We start from the raw sequence: 21,053 nt of genomic DNA, 5'->3' as shown, positions 1-21,053 counted from the left end.
AGCGCTCTGTAGACCACTGTTCCTGCTGCAGCTGCTGCTTCTGATTGTGCAAGCGGCTGTGGTCGGCCTGCTGTACTAACTCTTTGTGTGACCACTGGCTTTCTGTGCGGTGGTTGTGGCACAATTGAGAAGCATACCTCTCTGCAGCTGCCTCCCAGGCCTGGGCCTTCCTCTTCAGTTCCGTGCTTTCTCTCCTTCCCAGCATGCTCACAGGGGCCTCACCTGGTTGCTTCTGTAGGAATGGTTTTTCCTGGAGGTACTGGGAGTAGGCCTTTGCAGCTGCCTTGGCATGGGCTTCCTTTAGCTTCTCCTATAATGTCTGCAGTTCTCTGTACTGTTTCTCCCTCACTGCCTGCCACTGCTGCTTCAAATGGGATTCCAGCTTTTCCTTCACCAAGAGACGCATCTCAAGCTCCAAAGTTCATTTGGCATGTTAGGAGGCTAATTTTTATCTCATTCACAGGATCTTACCACTTTCTTGTGCATAGTTGTTCTACTGATTTTCAGTTTCCCCTCAATACTCCTTAGTCTTGTTGGTCAGCTTTGCCAGCATGGATTTAGTGGCAGCCTGGACAAGGCACTGCTTGTTGGTGAGCAGCCTAGTTTCCTTCGTGACAACTCTTTGCTGGATTTGAACTTCTTTTATTTGCTGGTCAAGCTTCATCACCTCCACTATCTTTTCCGTAAGCTCTGTGGCGATCTTTGTTGGCCTCTCTGGTTTCCAAAAATTAATAATAAAAGGAAAATATAATGTAGGAAAAATACTGGAGGCCTCAGAAAACTTGCTCCCAGAGCCTGGCCTTTGTTCCATAGGTCTTTCAGAGTAATGGAGGACAGATGACCAGGAGGTGGGGCAGGGCCTGCCAGGTGTGTAGGCAGTGGCCCCTTGCCACAAGTGCTCTTCATTTCTGGGGTCTGAGCTCAGCAGGAGGCCAGACCATCCTGCACCTACACAAATCACAGCTCAGCCTGGTCCAGATCAGGGCAGCCTTGAGCAGCACCCCGATGCCCACCTGCTGGCCGGATCTTGGGGGGCACTGTGGTCCCGGATGGTGTTCCAGTCCTCAGCAGTGCCACTGTCCTGGAATGGAAAGCCTGGCACTCTGGTCCCTGGCATCCCTGGTCCACACTCTGTGGGAGGAGAAAAAGTGAACCACACAACCTTTTCCCTGCAGCAGGAGCCTGGCCCCAGGGCTCTTAATGTCATCTGACTTCTCTGGGAACTGCAGTCCTGGAATTGCCAGGCCACATCTCCACCACATTGAGCTCGCTCTCCTCTGGCACTGGCAGCCCTGCTTCCAGCTGGCCAGCATCCCGTCATCCATTGAGGTCAACTCCTGGGCCAGGTGGGCACAAGAAGATGCTCAGGCATCCCTTGACTCTCCCTTCTACAGCCTGTTAGAACTGACTGGAGTCTGTTCTCTCTTTCACCGTACTGAACATGGAATGTGGAATGTGGATCTCTCTGTAGCCACATCTCCATGGTGACCAGGCAGAGGGGGTGGAGCCAACTGAGTTCTTGTTGGGGACTTTGGCCCCATTGTGTCAATTGGTGTTGGGAATATTTTTTCTTGAAACAAAAAATATTCTGAAGTTTCTGTGATGGCTTTGGCTGCTGTTGTATTCTGCTCCCATAGCTGGACCTTGAGGTCCAAGTTCATCTCCAGCTCAAGGAGATTGTTTGGCCTAGGAGATGAACTTATCTGACTTCTCACCACTGGTCTTCATGATCTTCATAATCCAACAGAATACAGTTTTCTCCTTGGGGATCACCTGCCTGGGAAGAGGCCCCAAATCTTGATTTTAATTGTTGCATTGTGTTCCATAATTCAGAAGTATCAAAACTTAGGGAATGGTTTCTCTATTATCTAAAATTATGTTGTTTTCAATTTTCTTATACTTTGAAACTTCCTTCTCCTCTTTCAAGCAGAGCATCTTGCTCACTAGAGAGACAGCTTTGGAAATTTAATTTTGTGTCATCTTCTTGGAAGACATTGGGCAAGCAGACAAATGTTGTCTCTCTGTGATGATGTAAGTCAATGCTCCTTGGAGGTTGCGAGTTTGGTTGGATCTTTTATGATCCTTTCTGACAGTAAACTTTCAATGAACAGGTTACAAATATTTGTCTTATGCAAAGACACAGACACTTGAGCTCCTCTCTAATTAGTATAATTAAGCACTCCTATATTTATTGAACTAATAATTCAAACAGCAGTTGGGTGGTGAGAGAACTTCATAATGGCGAAGAGCATCATTTTTGGCCCATTCTCTCAACACTGCAGACACAAGCCCATGATGCCCTGACTGAGTTCTTTGTGTCTCCTTTTCTCTTTCCAAACTATCCTGCCTGCGGGTCATTGCAAATTCTTCTATTTAAAAAAATTATATTTTCAAAATGAATGAGAAGAGGCTGAGTTGAAAGTATTTTAAGAGACATAAAACAGACTGACTCAAATAAAGACTAAAATGGATTCTAAAACAATGTAGGAGAAGATACTTAATGGTACCAGTGATCAAAGATGGTAGAGTTACTATAACCAAATAAAAATGTATCTCACACTGTCCTCTATGAACTGCTACTCAGCAAGTTCAGAACTAAACCTGTGTTTAATTACAGTAACCACATCATCCTGGACAAATCCATCTCCCTTTTTGTATAAAAAATTTTTTTGGCTACTAAATTCCAAAAGCCATATATATCATGAATACATATAAAAGGTTTATCAGGCTACAAAATGGGTATTACTTTCTACTTAGATTTTACAGATGATATAAAAATAACTTAAAATAATCTTTTATCATCTTACCCCTCCACAAAACCCAAGGATGGCCCCTGGAATTGTGCCTCAGTGGAGGGAATGGCAGCAGTGCAGCTGGATGTGTGGAGTTTGGAGAGGTGGGAGACACAGAGAATGAGTGCAGATCCATGCCTCTCTCAAGCTGAGATGCTGCGTTACTCATGGTTATTAATCTGTACCTTGTGCAGCTGTTGCAGTGAATCAGTTAAAGTCTGAGTGATCAGCGACTGACTGAAGGGCCTATTTTATTTACTATCAAAGGGAAGAAAGATGTCCATGTGCTCTAGATATCAGATAAGCTGAAGCAAGTTGGCACTCTATGGATCCAGATGTATGAGTTTCAGTTTTATCAATGTGGAAGGCCATTACAGCTTGATGAAATAAGACAGCTTGAAATAAGACTCATTGTGTGACTTTGATAGAAGTCACTTAACACTTCTAAGCTTCATTTGCTCATCTTACAAAAGCAGAGGCTGTCATCACTCTGATGGACACCATCTACAACTACTTTCTTGTTAGTCACTTTCTGATTGGGTGGCCATATGACACAGTTCTGAATAGTAAGCCACAGATGTGAGTCTATGCTCTTGGAGAGATCTAATTTCCTGACATGGGCACTAACTCTTCTTTTCATTTTATTTTTTTCCATTTTAGAATGCAGATGTGATGACTGAAGTAGCAGCCATTCTGCTACCCTGAGGGAGAAGCTAAGAGAACAATATATATTACAGCCCTAATATCATTAAACCATTGATTCAGCATTAGCAACTGCCTGCCTTGAGACTTCTTGTGTGAAAAAACTTTCTGTTTATTTCACCCTCATTGGATTTCCTGCTACGTGCAGTCAAAAGCATTACGGATGCAGTGTGTCATTGGGTGGGGAGGATTAAATGAACGAGCACACATGGTTGGGCATATTATAAACATTAAATACAGCATGTGCTGCCCACAGTGGTGAGCAATGGGAATGCCTGGAAACCCACCCCCGTTTGTGTTGAAAGGAGTTCTGAGTCTGTGCTTAGGAAAGTACTCACTGGAGACCTGGGTGCTGGATGTAATGAGACAGAGGAGAGACACAGGGATTGTCAAGTAGCTGCCTTCTCTACTGGAAAAAAAAATCTGATTTTGAGAAAAATGAGTGAGCTGCAGGATATTCCTCAGGAGACCTTGATGAATTGACCTGCTGGGTGGAGTTGTTGCCCATTTGAAAGTTGGAATGTTTCTTTCAAAAATATAATTTTTGTTTTAGCATAGTTTTTATGTTAAACTTCTTTTTCAAGAAAAAATGGGATTTCCTTGTATTCCTTTTGTTTTGCCATTTGGCACTTAGAGATTATTTTATAATATTTATAGGTTCTTAAATTTGAAAAGGATTTTAATATTATAACAGTTTTTATTTACTAAGCACTTAGTGCATGCTAGAAATCAAAGTGTTTTATATATTTTATCTTGCTATTTAGGAGTGTAAAGAATGAACTATTAATACACTCAACAACATGAGTAAATCTGAAAATAGTGCTGAGTAAAAGAAGCCACCCAAAAACAAGTGCACATTGAATGATCCCATTATGTAAAAGTCTAGAAATACTACCCAACATATTGGGACAGAAACAGATGGGTGGTTGCCCAGGCGCTGGGATGGGAGGGTGGGAGTTATATGAGAGGGAGGGATTACCAAGGGACATAGGAACTTTCAAAGGTGATGGATATGTTCATTATTCCAATTGCAGCAATGGTTTCATGAGCACATTTTCCAAAATGTACTGAATTGTACACTTTAATATGTGCTATGTAGTACATGTCAGTTAAAACTCAAAAATGCTTTTCAAAGGGAAAATGCTGGAAAATTATAATGCTTTTTTGTAGGAAAATGAATAAATAAGCTGTGACTTATTCACACAATGGAATTCTATGCAGTAGTGAAAATCAGTGAAATAGATCTCCATGTATCTAAGCAGACAATGATTAAAAAGTAAATTGCCAAAGGAGATTCCAGTATGTATGTACTTAACATTTAAATGTATACAACATGGTGGATGTTTATGGGTACACATATGTATCAAAAGTATAAGTTTGGAGTGATGCACACTAACTTTAGTAGCCCAGTTAATGAAGGAGGAAAGGATGAGGGCGGTGTGTTGGTTGTACCTACAATGGTAAGATGCATAGAAAAATGACAAAATTCTAACATCTGTGAAATCTAGGTAATGGGTACATGGCCATCTGTTATATTATTTTCTGTATATTTCTGCATGATTGAAATATTTCATGATTTTTTCAAAGTCCATCCCACATTCAGCAACCAGTTTCCTTTGCCAGGGGCAATTCTTACAATTTCTTGTGTGTGTGTGTACATGCCTAGATGTATGCATACATATATGTGTACATTTTCATGTATCTCTTTTTAAACAAAATTTGGAGCATGCTGTGTATATTGTTTTGGATCTTTCTTTTCTCAACAAAGCTTTGGAAATTGTTGCAACTCAATATCCTCGTTCTTTGTAATAACATTTAGCAGTCCATCATATGGACAATTAAGGTAGTTTGCCATTAGCAACACATTTTGCACATCTGTACAGACTATACCACATCACACCCAGGCTTTTCTCAGTTACACAGGGCTTCAGTACAACAGCCATGGGAACACTGGCCTGCAAAAAGGGATGGGCTGCTGAGGGGGGTGGGGAAGTGTGCCTCTGGTCTAAAGAAGTAGCTACCGTTTAAGTCCCTGTATTTCCTTTTGTAAGTTTCCTGTTTCCTCTTGCATATCTATTGGGTTTCTGGCTCTGGCATTTCTAACTGTTGGTAGCATATTAATACTTCCTCCATTTTAGGAGCAATTTTGTTGCTTCTTTATAAATTGTTTTAGGCTAAGAAGTCAAATAATCAAAGTTGTTTGGACTGAGACTAAGGAAGGAGGGAGGAGGTCCCAGGGAAGGGAGGTCAGCATTTTTCAGAGTCAGGGGTGTGAGCTTTGCTGCATGTACTTTGTTGCCTACATGCCGGCTGCTGTAGGGCTTAGGGTTTCTCTCAAGTCCTAGTCACTCCTGGAGAGATGAGGTGACAGGACAGGAGCTTCATCCACCACCTCATGTAAAAGGAAGAATGAGGACAGAGGCCACCAGAGAATGAACAGGAGACAACATGTTGTGTTTTGGTGTATTCCAGCAGCAGTGAAGCCAGTGTTCAGCCTGGCTCTATTGGACAGCATGCTGTGACTTTTAAAATAATTCTCTGCATTCCAACAGAAGGGAAGAAGCAGGTCTCCCAGGCAAGGGACCCAGAGTAGGGAGCAAGGGGTCTGGACAGTACAAGAAGCTCAGTTCTTCTTTCCTGACTATGAATATTTACTCTCTATTTAAGGTATTTTATACATTATAAAATTATAACAGGATTCTAGAAAACTCCTCTGGAAGACTCCAGTAGTCCTTACTAAGAATGATAGTAATAATATCAAATATTTATTGCAGTTTCCAAAGTATTTTCTACTAGGGATACAGTATTGCCTAGTGGTTAGAGCACAGACACAGAGATCTGACTGCCTGGGTTTAAACCCTGGCTCACCACCTACTGTGTGGCTCAGGGTAGCTTGTTTAACTTCTCTGTGCTTTGGTTTTCTCACATGTAACACAAGGATATGAATACCTCACAGGGCTGTATAACATTAAATGATTTGTAAATGTGTAAAAGCCTAATCCTTTTTTCCTTTTATTTTTTCTTTTAATTGTTGTTTCAGTACAGTTTTCTGTCTTTTACCCCCATCCCCACCCCCCAGTTCTCCCACCTCCCTCCCATTTCCACCATTCACCCTAGTTTGTGTCCATGTGTCCTTTATACTTGTTACTGTAAACTCTTCCCCTTTTTCCCTGAAATTCCTTCCCCTTTCCCCTCTCGTTACTGTCAGCCTGTTCTCTGTTTCAATGTCTTTGGTTATATTTTGCTTGTTTGTTTGTTTTGTTGTTTATGTTCCTGTTAAAGGTGAGATCATATGGTATTTGTCTTTCACTGCCTGGCTTATTTCTCTTAGCATAATGCTCTCCAATTCCATCCATGCTGTCACAAAGGGTAGGAGCTCCTTCTTTCTTTCTGCTGTGTAGTATTCCATTGTGTAAACATACCTTAGTTTTTTTGATCCATTCATTTACCGATGAGCACCCAGGTTGCTTCCAACACTTGGCTATTGTAAATTGTGCTGCTCTGAACACTGGGGTGCATAGGTTCTTTTGGATTGGTGTTTCAGGGCTCTTAGGATATAATCCCAGCAGTGGAATTGCTAGGTCAAAAGGCAGATCCATTTTTAGTTTTCTGAGAAAATTCCATACTGTTTTCCATAGTGGTTGTACCAGTCTGCAATCCCACCAACAGTGCACTAGGGTTCCCTTTTCTCCACAACCTCTCCAACACTTGTTGTTTATTGCTTTGTTTATGATGGCCATTCTGACTGGTGTGAAGTGATATCTTATTGTGATTTTAATTTGCATCTCTCTGATAGCTAGCGATACTGAGGATCTTTTCATGTGTCTCTGGATCCTCTGTATGTCCTCCTTGGAGAAGTGTCTGTTCAAGTCCTTTGCCCATTTTTTAGTTGGGTTGCTTGTCTTCTTAGAGTGGAGTCATGTAAATTCTTTATATATTTTGGAGATTAAGCCCTTGTCTGAGTTATCATTGGCAAATATGTTTTCCCATATGGTTGGTTCTCTTTTTATTTTAATACTGTTTTCTTTAGCCGTGCAGAAGCTTTTTATTTTGATGAGATCCTATTTGTTTATTCTTTCCTTTATGTCCCTTGCTCTAGGGGACATGTCACTAAAAATGTTGCTGCGTGAAATATCTGAGATTTTCCTGCCTATGTTCTCCTCTAGGACTTTAATGGTGCTACAGCTTATATTTAAATCTTTTATCCACCTTGAATTTATTTTTGTGTATGGTGTAAGTTGGTACTCGAGTTTCATTTTTTGTATGTAGCTGTCTAGTTCTCCCAACACCATTTGTTGAAGAGGCTATTTTTACTCCATTTTATGTTGCTGCCCCCTTTGTCAAATATTAATTGACTGTAGAGACTTGGGTTCATTTTTGGGCTCTCTGTTCTGTTCCACTCGTCCATATGCCTGTTTTTATGCCAGTACCAGGCTGTTTTGATGTAAAAGTCTAATCTTAAGATTATGCTTAACACATATCTGGCGGGTGTTTGATAAATTAGTTACCATCGTTATCATCATTATCATCACCATTGTTATTGGTGTAGTTGTAAGTAATAGCAAGAACTGGTGCAAATGGACAGAGCTGGTCATCTGATCAGTCATTGAATTTAAGCCCTTCAATGCGTTAGAGGTGTATCTTTCCAGGAACAAGAAAGAGAAACGATGTTAGGTGGACCAAACAGTATTAAGATGCAAACCAGACTCACTGGTTGTGCACCTTGGCCAGCCAAGCAATGCTGTCATGCCTCTGGTCCAGACCTCCCCAAAATGCCATCTCAAATGGAACACGCAGTGGGAACCATGATTTTCATGTTTCAGAAACTTGCTGGAGATGAAACTACTTAGCAAGGGAAGACCTGAGAGTGTTCATGGAAAAGAAGTTCACTGGATTTTTGGAAAGTCAAAAAGACACTGTGGCTATGGACAAAATAATAAATTTAACTGGACCAGTGCTGAGACAGCAGAGTGGGCTTCCGGAGCTCCCATTCAGTAGCTGCTGGACTCCCCATCACAGGCAGTGACCATTTTGTAGTGCACATGGGGCAGAAGGGGAGAAGTGGGCCGCACTGCCCACTTTACCAGGGCAGAAGTTACCCCTGCCCTGGTAAAAGTGTTCCCCAGTGGTGACTTAAGGAATCTGCCCCAAAGCTTTGTCCATATGAGGATTTCATGAGCAGATTGAGACTCTTAGAAATTATACAAATAAAATTCCCCCATTTGACAAGAGGAAAAAGTCAAAGTCAGATACAAACTTTTACTTGTATTCTCTTCCTCTCAATAGACAAATTCCCTTTTTTAATTCAAGGGAAAAAAAAAGACGTGAACCATCTAGGCATGGGAAGTCTGCTCATGACCACAGTTGGGCGCTAGTATGGTGGTGCCGGCTCGAGACAGGTTGTGGCCTTGCGCGGCATACTGGCAGCTACATTCTCAGAGGTGAAGAGGAAGCTAGTTGTCCCTGGGGCTGTTAAGACTGAGGGAATTTTGCAATGGTTAGACATTGCCATTATTTTAAAAATTAGATAATTTTACAATTAAGTAAATTACATTAAAACAAAGATAATAAATATTCAAAATTCATCTGATCTGAATAATTTTGCTACACTTTGCCATTATCTGTGCTCTTGAGGTTGTTTTGGCTGATTTTATCTATAACACAGGAGTACTGTGGATGGCGTGCTACTGTGTCTCACTTCTCCACTGGAAACTGGTCATCATGGGAGCATTTACACTGAGGAAATGGGCAAGTGTGCAGACCAGGGCTTGATTTGTTTTGTTGATTGTACAGACTTACTTAGCAAAGAGTGGGAGGAAAATGTTCATGCAATTTAAACTTAAAAATGTATTTGCTTGTAGCTGTTTACATTGCGAACAGCACAAAAAAAAATTGCAGAAGTATTCTTTCAGTAGCCAAATAGAAGATGCTCACACCCTGGATAAACTAGTGAAGTTTCAACATAAGCCTTCATCATTTCACTTTGCCTTACTTGTTAACACTCATGTGGGAACCACAGAAGATTGCTGGGTTAGGGCTGAGGGTGTAAAACCTTTACCATACTGGCAGTGGATGAAGCCCATGGAGAGGTCTCTTTGTCACTGAGGGGGAAAGAGGGGACAACTTTAACTTCCACCAATAAGCTGTAGCCACTCAGCTGCTATGACATGTAGAGAGCAGACACAGCACTACCCCTACTAGCATGCAAAGCTGGCTGGACCCTCACCCTGGAAGAGGTGGCAAACAGTGCAGAAAGAAGGTAGGAAGTGAGCTGGTATCTTGCATGGGCTTGGGGAGAGCAGAGCACCAGCAACACTGGGGTTGCCTCTGGGGTTGACACTGGACATGGGCCACAGAAGGACTAGATAAGTAAAAATGGTCCAGGATGAGCAGGTGGGGGTCAAAGTGAAGCCTGTTTTGCAAGTCTGCCAGCCTAAGGCCTGATGATGCCGTGTTCATTTTCCATGTTATGGCTTATATTAAGATAATTTACCAATCTGTAAGCAGCACACACACTGAATTCCTTACTTTCAGTGGATTTTACATTCTAGCGGTGGGGCTGGGATACAAGGAGTGGGGCGAGCCTGTTACCATGCAAAGCATAAGAGCAGGGTTCGTCCCTCACCCTGCCACTTCCTCCCTCCTCATACGGGGAGGCTGGCCTGGGTGGTTCTTCGAAAGGAAGCTGTTTCCAGGGTTAGTGTGTTGAATGTTTCTATAAAACAGGAGGCCCTACTGTAAGTGAGGGCCAAGGAGAAAGTGACTCCAGTGAGGGGAAATGCCTGTACTAACCCTCTGAGGCTGAAGCCGTGACCTGGAGGGTCCTGAGTCCCTAGGAAGGCCAGTGTGTAACCTTCCAGTGAAAAGCAGGTTCAGTGTGGGCAGAAGACTAAAGTGCCATGCCAGCCTTGCTGCTTGGTGGTGACCTTGGGTGATCATGTATTTTTACCTGTGCCTCAGTTTCCCCATCTATAAAATGTGAAGGATGAATAAAATGATCTTGAGAGGCATGTCAGGTGACAGAAGCCCATGCAAATCTCTCAAAGGGTTATTAAAGGTTTTTTTTTTTTGTCACCAAGGTGCTGAACTGCTTTTTGCTGAACTCCTGCCCTGGAGGAATTTAGTGGGTCAGGGAAGAGTGTGGGGAGAAAGGATGGGTAGGGGAGGCTGTGCTAAGGTGTGTAGGAGAAGTGGGACAGAGGTGTTATGGGGGAGAAAGGAGGGAAAAGGTGAGAAGGGTATTGTGAGAAGAAATGCACTGTCCAGCTGAGCAAGTGCTTGCCACTTTGCTCCAACTCTGTGTCAGATGATAGGGCCACTCAGGCACCCCCGCTCCCTGCCACACCCTCTGAATCCCTTACCCTGCAGCATTGCTGAAGTGGTGTAGTAGTTGAATGGTACGTTTTTCACCAGGTAGTCCTCTGCATCGAGGCTGGCTAGCTTGGCTCCCACCAGCACTGACTTGCCCGTGCCCGCAGTCCCCACCAACATGAGTGGTCGCTGCTGCTCCATGAGCCGCTCTATGAAGTAGCACACTCGGATAGTCTCACTCGTGTGTACCAGACAAGCCTGGAACAGGAACACAATGAGCATGCCAGGGGCTTATGGGAGAAACAGGTGCAGTGCAGAATGTTCTGGAGCATTTCAGAAGAGGGAATTCTGCTGTCATGGTAGATATTGCTACATGGTAGGAGGGTCTTCCCTAACATCCACAGTAAGACCATTCTACCAGTCCATTCTCTGAGTATAGAGCACCTCCTCCCTCCTCTATCAGCTCTGTCTGCCTCCCTGGGGACTCTCTATCATATTCAGAACCTTCTTCCCCTGCCATCTTCCCCAGCCCTGCTCCACGTTGCCAGTGGGTCTGGTAATTAAGTATCTGGTCTTTTCAGAGGAACTTGTGACTTCGTGCACCTACAGTTTCCTCTAGAAATGCTAGTAGCTGGAGCTGACCAGTTCCAAACAAGGTCAAAGCTCTTGAATAATGAGAAGGGGCTGTTTCCAGAGTCACTGCAGACCCTTGGGGTAACTGCACTTTCTTGGTCACTCAGCCACACTCACCTGCAGAGGCATCTCAGGGTCAAATTCAAACTGAGGGATGAGTTTGGACCATGGCTCAAATTTCTTGGTCTCTGGGTCTATGTAATAGTCGAAGATGGTTCCCTGGGAAGGAAACTTTACTGTCTTGAACTCAGCCAGCCACCATTTGCTGAACTCTGCCCGGTGGTCCACAAGCTGCCAAAACAAAGCAGGGGGGTGCCAAGGCTCTCAGAACCTAAGAAGCCTGGACAGGCTGTCCTGGTGTCAGGCAGAAGGTCAGGGCAGGAGACACAGTGCTCCTGCTTATGCGGGTTTGCCTGAGGGACCAGCTCTTCAAAGACAGATGCTGTCTGCAGGGGACCAGCCCTGGGCCAGGTGCAGCTAGCACGGCCTCCCTTGAATGTGTGTGAATGCCCCTCTGACCATGGCACTGGCTCATTGCAGGGCCATCATGGGTGGTGGGGGAGGGAGGGAAGTACAAGAACACAGAGGAGAGAATACAGGACCACAGATGGGCCAGTGTGACCAAGAACTCCCGCAAAGACAGGCTGACTTCTGAAACTGAGCATGCCTAGGGTGGCAGCCTGCGATGGAATGAATGAAATGGTGTGGCCTAGACACCTGGGAGCATGGTGGGCAGCGGAGGGGTTGAGTCAGAGGGGAGTCAGGTACATAACCACAGGGAAGTTCCTGCTTTCTGTGCTTCAGTTTCCTCATCTGTGGAATGAGGATTCTAGAAAAGAAAATTCCTAAGGTACCTTCTGAAATTTTAAAATCAGGGAGCAGCAGAGAGAAAGCTATAAGTGGCCTCCTGGGCAGGCCCCTTTCTCCTGTAATTGGACGCTGCAAAGACAAAGCTTCCTTTGCTGAATTATCCGACAGCCTTTGCTCTGTTTAACAAGTGGGTGTCTTTTCAGCAATGGCTTCAGTGAAGAGGCCCCTTCCAAAATCCCCATCTCCTTCCAATTTTGAAAATTCTCGGGTCCCCTTCCTGCCCTTTGGACTTGAGGACACCGAGGCTGTACTGTCATCATGGAGCAAAGTTTTGAACAAAACATCACCTCACTTAAACTTCAAAATGTTCTAGCTTATCCTGGCTGGTGAAAATCATTCCTATTTTATACCTGAAAAGACAAAAGCTCAAAAGGTTATACAAAGGTTCTAGAAGCATATAGCAGAAGCAGGAGTTCAATACAGGATTTTAGTCTCTGAATCCAGTATTCTTGGGGAGATGGAGATTGTTGCTTCTGAGAGATCATTTCCTGCAACTTCTGTATTTAGTCAGCACTCCCTCCTGCCCCCCATTATTATTATTGGGCTTTCTACTCTGTATGGGCTGTCTTTTGTGTTTCTGCTTTGCTTTTTAAATGTAATCCCCATTGGTGTTTGTGATGTCAATATCTTGGCCAACTTCTTACTTTTCCATTTGGAGCACGGTTTTTGTTGTTGGGCGTGGATGCAAGGGTAGGGGTTTGGGTGTTCCCTGCTGCTAAAAGCTTTCCCCCTCATCCTCTCTCCGTGTGCCAGCAGGGCTGCCTGGGGCTCCCAGAGCCCCGGAGCCTGAGTGCCTGGAGGGAGGCTTTCTCCTGGGCTTTTAAAGAGCTGAGTGGATTTAAGTTTTTCCATACAGAGAAAGAAAAAATTGACTGGTATCTTTCTCTTGATGTCCCACTGCTTTCTGCACCAGCGTGGGAGAGAAGCCCAGTAGCAGTTGCTGCCTGATAGTTCAGCAGCCACAGGACAGGTACAGCATTTGATGGAAAGCAGCAACCTGTGCATTCTGGGTTTCTGCATTCCAGCGAGGTCTCATCTGTCCTGCTGGGCTTACTGCATCCTTGCCACAAAGGGGAAATGTCAAGATGTCAAAGCTCCAAGGGCTGTGGATCAGACAGGATAAAATTCTCCCCATTAAACTCCCAGTCTAGGCATCCTCCCACCTTTGGAGATCTCCCCTTTCCCATCTGCATCGAGCTGTGGACAGGAAGAGGGAGAAAAGCACAGTGTCCACAGCTTGTGAGAATTGCTTTCTGAATTTTGAGTACTAAGGAACATGTTAGGAGGTAATGAGAGGTGGGGTGGATGTTACAACCAGAGCCTATGAAAACAGAAAATAAATTAATTCTTTATTCTTCTAGGTCACCTCCATTTTGCATTCTTAGAACATGGCTCTGCCCTGGGAGGTTGAGACTTTTCACCTCTCTCCTCAGAAGAGCCCACAATCAACCCAGATCAGAAAGAGTAAATCATAACTCTACAGCATCCGTAGCTTGGTTTAATGCCCTGTTGTGAGAGAGGCACTAGATACTTAAAATGAAACTGAATAGTTATATTCAGTTTCTAAATATTCAAAACCTGAGTATTTAGGAGAATATTAATAATAAGCACATTAATAATAAGTTGGCCAGCAGGCCAACTCCATTCTAAGTGCTTTGCCTATATTTATGTTAGCAATTAATACTTAATTCTCACAACCATCCTCACTATTGCCACACTCATCTCCTTTGCACACATGGGCAGAATAAGGTAGGGAGAGGTGAGTTACTTGCCAGTGTCCCCTGGATAATAACTGGCGGAGTTCCAGTTCAAATTTAGAGCCTGTGTTCTTAACCTCCAGTGACATTCCTGACAGCTAAAGTCAGTTGTAAAAGACTGATATGCATAATTTTGAACATGTTGTTTCTAGATAAACTACCTTTTATTTGGAGGAAACTGAGTAAAGAGCAAGGCTAGGAATGCAGGAAGTTTTAGGGACTATGATGCCAAGATACTCCAAGCCAACATTCCTTCCAATAAAGAGCATGAAGCTATGGTGGCCAATACTGTGTGCTAGATGCCACCCTGGTTCAGTCCAGCCTTCTAGGAACAGCTCTGCCTTTCAGGGTATGGGGGCAGAGTGGTTAAGCTGGCCTGGTAAAGAAGACTGGTGCAGGCTTGTTCTGGATGATATTTAGAAGACTATAGAGATCCTTCCTACTGGAGCTTCTACAGCACAATATCATTTTGCCTATAAAACACACTGTGAAAAGGACTGTACTTATACCTGCAGTTGCTGAAACTCAAACATTGCTGCTCTCCATGCAATTGGGAACATGGCAATAACTCAAAAAGCAACAGCTCCAAATGCATTCCAATCTCATGTCTCACATCACAGGGCCCTTCTGTGGGGACTGATGTCTTTAGCAGAGCAATGGGTAGATATCTACAGTTTGAGGCTTTCATGTTAATTCTGGCATTTAGCTGTCCTCTCACTTCTTTGCTAGAAGAACAGTTTTTGCCACTATGGACTTTAATGTTGAATGTTAACCTCAACATATCCTCTTACCTGATCTTGGATCATTGCTCCGCCAAAAGCCCAGATGGCAGCAAACACAAAATAAAGCTCATAGGTTTCCTTGGGGCAGTCTGCAGGGATGTTCTCCTTGGTCAGGAGGCACTCAAGAAGGTAGCACAGTGTCTGAACCATGCTCTGCTCTGGGACTGGAATTATCCTCTTAAATCTACAGAGAGACACCAGATATGTAATAAAACACTGGGGTTTCCATCCTAGAGGCACTGCTGGATAGCTGGGGACCTCATCTGGGTTTGATGCACTCATGATCTGTCAACTTTTTGGAAAATCCAGAGGACCATAATGCTACTTAAACCTTTATTGTCATCAGCTGTTAGGGGTCAGTGCCCTTTGGAAAGATGTAAGGACCCAGACCGCTCCTGGGAAGCTTCCATTTCTGCAATATTCTCCCCTCCCCTCTTCCCTTGTGGCTTCCCCCCTTTCACAGTTTCTCCAATTCTCAAAGCAGCCAAGTCAAGGTGGGTGTAACTCTGAAGTTCCACATCTTCAGCTCAGAGGAGTTCTATCAGTTACACACATTGGAAACATTTTCTCTGGGGCCCACGTCTTAGCTGCCGGGGAGAGTGGGCCAGGGTCCTGGGCTATTTTATACAATTATGATTGACTGGTTAGAGTGTCTCTTCTAAAAACATACCTCTGTGACTTTGTCCTGGCCTGGCTTTATACTTTTAATCTTGGCTTCAGAGGTCTTGAATGAAAAGCAGCTATCAAGAGCTGCACAAAGGCACATCTATGCCCAAGGGAGCAGGAGCACATACGTGCACACACATGCACACACCGACACTAATCCCACCTTGAGTTCACACAGAGTGCACCACGTACCCACACCCTCGACTCCTCCCACGTGCCCACCCACCTGGCCCTGCCCAGGACCACCCAGACACAGGGTTCACTGTGATAAGATGACCAGTGCCATCAACTGACACCTAAGAAGCCATTTCCTGGGTCTCAGAGTTTCACAGCCTTCCGTTCTCTTCAGTGTTTTGTGTTTGTGCTGGTTTTTTATCTAGTTGCAACCTTTACAACAATGCTACAAAGTGGTCTAATAGTCTAGGCCAGTAACTTTTAGCTAGTGTGCAACAAGAATTTTTAAAACATGTAATACCTGGCTATTTAGTCAGGGGGCACTGACCTCTTTCTCGTTAGATTGTCAAGTAAAACAATGACAACAGCAATACAACAATAGCTGTCTGGTGTGAATAAATCAAAATTATACCTATATTTTGGTCAAATCAGCAAAAAATATATATTTTTGGTGTGTTGCACAATTTTAGTAGTTTATGTGTGCTGTGAGATGAAAAGGGTTGAAAATGGCCAGTCTGGGTATTACTTTCAGGAGTAACGAGAGAAGTGAGTACTTGATAGGCTTTCCTTCATTTCTTTGACACATATTTTTAATAGAATGTCAGAATGGAGCCATCTCAGGCTCTGTTTTGGGTGAGGCACCAAAACAATACAGGGCCAACTACTCTCATGTTTCAAACTGAGATTCTAGACAACCCATTTGCAGCCCTGCCTCTCATCTTCTCAAGGGTAGTGATAATCAGAGTGGGAGACACCAGAGGGCTAGAAATTAGCATGTAGACTTTTGAAGGGAGCTTTTGGTATGCAACGAGCGCCCCCTCTCCCACAGGGAAGGCAGGGCTTGCCCAAAGTGGGAGCTGGAGACTGAGGCTTTGACAGGACTACTCTGAGGTGGCAAAGGACCCAAGCCTGGAAAACTGTGAGGAGGCTTGCTCAGTGCTGTTGGGTGTAGAGAGGTTGCTTACTGGGGCAGCCTGTGTACCATTTTGTCAAGGCAAAGGAGGGGTGACTACTGCCTGCAATCTGAGTGTGGGCTACAGCATGTGGGGTTGTGTTAGATGCTGGCTAAGGGGACAACCCGGGGGAGTTGGCATGACGGGATGATGAAGAGGCACTAGCGTTAAGGAAAAAGAGCTCCCCAGTGATGAGAAAGGGCCCAAGGAACTCACAAAAGCTTCTAAAGAGAAGGAGTCAGGTTCCCAAACCTGCCACAGTTAGGGGAACTAAGGCCCCAATAGTGGCTTCACTCAATGAGACCTTTCTTGATCCTTACTCTCTTCTCTGTGTCCCTCTTCCATCCTGAGGGGTCAGAAGCTACAGCTGGGGAGAGAAACTGTTAGAGTAAGAAGAATCCAGGACAGTTCCCTTTCCCATTGCAGGTGGAGCACTGGAAGTGGCCTGAACTGTAGGGGCCTGGGATAAGCTTTTGTTTTAAGTAGAATTTAAAAAGAAAATTAGTGTGCGTGCGTGTGTGTGCACATGTGTGTGCGCATATGACAGAGAGAGAGAGAGAGAGAGAGAGACTGACTGTGTGACTAGAAGGGATCAGATGCCTTTGTTACTGAACTGTGACCAGAAGTCGCCTAGATCTCCTCTAGGAGCAGGAGGAGCACCAGCCACACAAAATGGTTTTGAAGGAACAGTGGGAAACAAAGTTGTTTTTGTGGATCCTGAGAAAGAAGATACTTACCAAGGAGGGCTCCTTGTGGCTAACTGGCCTCAAATTTTTAAAACAGAGCCTAGAAGCCATTTCTACACAGCGGCCTCTCATGCAAACCGTACCTCAAGGAGACGCCTTCACTGAACTACCTGTCTTCATTGAGTCCTGCCTGCTGAACTAGCCCTTATAAGGGTTTCCTGGAATCCTATTTCAACCAATAGGACTGAGGCTTTCCTCATCCAATCAGAGCTACACAGCTAGATTTCGTCCAGCTTTTTCACCAGCCAGTTAGAATGGCCCCATTTTGGCCAATCAGGACAGCATCTTTTGGATCAACCAAACTGTAAGGATTTGGAGTCCTCATTTGCATGAGGACAAACCAATCAGGGACCTGAGGATCTGACTTCTATCTGTACGTCAACTCCCCTCTGGCTCTGAGAGCTCATTTTTCTCCAGCTGAGCTGAAACACCAAGGATGTCTCACCAGAGGGAGTGAACCAGCACAAGCCAGAGCAGACCAGTGCAGACCAGGGCAGACCAGGGCAAGGCAAAGCAGACTGGCAAGGAGCAGAGTTGGGATGCCAGCCAGAGAGGGGCCTCATGGCTCTGCTGTTTCCACAGTTGTGTTGTTTCACAGTTGAGCTGTTTGCATTGAATAAAGTTTCCTTCTTCACTGCACCTCAAATTGGGGATTCCTCTTGGCATTGAATTGGTGCCAACCTTGTTGACACTTTCTAATGACCCATTGTGAGGATGGTTTATTCGACAGAAAAACTACAATGTGTTGACATCACACAGCTTCTAGTCCCAGGGCCACCTAAAACTGGCCTTACAATATTGTGATGAATAAAACAGAAGACTTTGAATTAAGTGCCGGTTACTGACTAGTTGTGACACTGGGGGACCATCATGGCACCTCAGGCCTCATATCTATAGGATGGTTAGTCCCCTTAGGAACGTTGTGAGAATTAAATGAAATAACACACAGAGCAGGCACTGTAAGTGACAGCTATGCATGTTTCTTGGTAACCATAGGGTTCAGAGATTAGAAAAGAGTTGTCTCTGCATAGACATAATATAGAGCCTTCAAAGCCTGTTTCAGAGGCTTGTGCATGCTGAGGAGCACACAAGTGTATACTCACACACTCACATACAGATAGACAAGAGTTTGGCTTCTCTTCTTCTGAACACCCAGAATGGGAAACAGCCTAATATTTAGTCAGAGGATACATTGGACAATAGTCTCAGCAAGAGGTAAGGAATAGGGGTGTAATATTTTCTCTACTGTGCTATTTTAACTCCTTGTGGCCCCTGCCCATTTGTGACACTCACCATTATTGTCCTTCCAGACACTGCCTGCTGCCAAGGCTGCTTTATCTCATTAGGATCCCGAGGCCATAGAGCCCACAGGCCACAAGGGGGGTAAAGGCTTTTCAAAGGTTTATGAAAATGTTGAAGTTTGGAAAAATAATTATTGATGCCAAAATATAAAAGTTATAAAATCAAAATTAAGAAATGTTTAGGGACTTCCAGCTAAGATGGAGGCATAGGTAGACACACTGTGCCTACTTGCACAACCAAAATAAGGACAACAAAAATTTAGAAACAAAAAAATAACCAGTACTGACAGAAAATTGAACTGTATGGAAGTCCAACAACCAAGAAGTTAAAACAGACATATTCATCCAGAATGGTAGGAAGGGCAGAGTTGGGCTGCTGGGCAGAGAAGGGTTGCAGCAAAAGAAGCAGTGGCTGGTGGACCCCAGGTGCAGGGTGGCAATGGGAAAACCCAGTGAGGTGGTGGATTGTGGAGGGGCACAGCGCACAAGGCAGTTGGAGGACTGGGTGGTCCCACATTCACATGCAGATAAACCAGGCAAAACTGGGAAGTGAGACAGACAGTGCAACCCAGGGCTCCAGCTCAGGGAAATAAAGCCTCAAAATACCAATTGAAAATACCTGTGAGGGTTGGGGTGGTGGGAAAAACTCCCAGCACCAGAAGCCTCACAGGAGAATTCGTTGGAGAGACCCACAGGGCCCTAGAACATACACAAGCCCACCCACACAGAAATCAGCACCAGAAGGGCCTTTTTGCTTGGGGGAAGCAGTGGAAGGGACTCAAATCCAGGAGAAAGCAGAACAAGTACCATTGTTCCCTCTCATATCCCTCCCCCACAAACAGTGTCACAACACAGTGTTGTGGGTTACCCTGTCCTGGTGAACACCTGAGGCTCTGCCCATCACTATGTAACAGGAACGTCAAGACAAAAAAAAATGGCCCAAATGAAAGAACAGATCAAAGCTCCAGAAAAAATACAACTGAGCGACAAAGGGATATCCAACCTATCAGATGCACAGTTCAAAGCACTGGTGATCAGGATGCTCACAGAATTGGTTGAATTTGGTTGCAAATTAGATGAAAACATGAAGGCTATGCTAAGTGAAATAAAGCAAAATGCACAGGGAACCAATAGTGATGGGAAGGAAACTGGGACTCAAATCAATGGAATGGAACAGAAGGAAGAAAGAAACAACCAAACAGAAAAGAAGGAAGAAACAAGAATTCAAAAATGTGAGGAGAGGTTTAGGAACCTCCAGGACATCTTTAAACTTTCCAACATCCGAATTACAGAGGTACCAGAAGGAGAAGAGGAAGAGCAACAAGTGGAAAACTAATTTGAACAAATAATAAAGGAGAATTTCCCCAATCTGGCAAAGGAAATAGACTTCCAGGAAGTCCAGGAAGCTCAGACAGTCCCAAAGAAGTTGGACCCAAGGAGGAACACACCAAGGCACATCATAATTATGTTAGCCAAGATTAAAATGAAGGAGAGGATCCTAGAAGCAGCATGAAAAAAGGAGATAGTTACCTACAAAGAAGTTCCCATCAGACTGTCAGCTGATTTCTCAAAAGAGACGTTGCAGGCAAGAAGGGTCTGGAAAGAAGTATTCCAAGTCATGAAAGGCAAGGACCTACATCCAAGATTGCTCTATCCAGCAAAGCTTTCATTTAGAATGGAAGGGCAGATAAAATACTTCCCAGATAAGGTCAAGTTAAGGGAGTTCATCATCACCAAGTCCTTATTATATGAAATGTTAAAGGGACTTATCTAAGAAAAAGAAGATAAAAAACATGTACAGTAAAATGACAGCAAACTCACAACTATTAACAACCACACCTAAAACAAAAGCAAACTAAGCAAACAACTAGAACAGGAACAGAAACACAGAAATGGAGATCACATGGAGGGTTGGCAACAGGGGAGTGGGAGGAGGAGAGGGGGAAAAGGTACAGAGAATAAGCATAGGTGGTAGGTAGAAAATAGACAGGAGGAGGGCAAGAATAGTATGGAAAATGTAGAAGCTAAAGAAGTTATAAGTGTGACACATGGACATGAACTAAAGGGGGGCAATGTGGATGGGAGGGGGTATACAGGGTAGAGGGGAGTGAAGGGGGAAAATGGAACAACTGCAATAGCATAATCAATAAAATGTATTTAAAAAAAGAAATCTTACAAATCAACCATTAAAAGGCAAGTCAAACAAAGGAAGATACACCTTCAAGGAATGCTCAGCATCATTAGTTATCATGGAAATGTAAATCAAAACCACAAGGTACAGCTTTATATCCACTAGGATTGTTAAAATAAAAAAGACAAACAATAAAAAAAAGAAATGTTTAAACACCTAAAAATATAACACTATG

General features: G+C 44.0%; 1 protein-coding gene and 1 pseudogene across 2 annotated transcripts in view; one reads left to right on the top strand and one right to left on the bottom strand.

The window, feature by feature from the left end:
• DNAH9 (dynein axonemal heavy chain 9) overlaps nt 1-21,053 on the bottom strand; it is a 336,893-nt gene that overhangs the window by 165,820 nt on the left and 150,020 nt on the right. For both annotated transcript variants that reach the window (XM_045824289.1, XM_045824290.1), the window contains exons 36-38: nt 14,857-15,031; nt 11,556-11,729; nt 10,856-11,063 (exon numbers count right to left, since the gene is read on the bottom strand). In XM_045824289.1, the coding sequence (XP_045680245.1) occupies nt 10,856-11,063; nt 11,556-11,729; nt 14,857-15,031 (557 nt within the window). The remainder of the gene's footprint in view (nt 1-10,855; nt 11,064-11,555; nt 11,730-14,856; nt 15,032-21,053) is intronic.
• Nucleotides 8,267-8,626, top strand: LOC123809474 (annotated as a pseudogene).

Source organism: Phyllostomus hastatus, unplaced genomic scaffold (genome assembly GCF_019186645.2).
Source record: "Phyllostomus hastatus isolate PE091 unplaced genomic scaffold, TTU_PhHast_1.1 phas_scaffold_55, whole genome shotgun sequence".
NCBI classification, from domain to species: Eukaryota; Metazoa; Chordata; class Mammalia; order Chiroptera; family Phyllostomidae; genus Phyllostomus; species Phyllostomus hastatus.
This window is presented reverse-complemented; position numbering and strand designations above follow the sequence as displayed.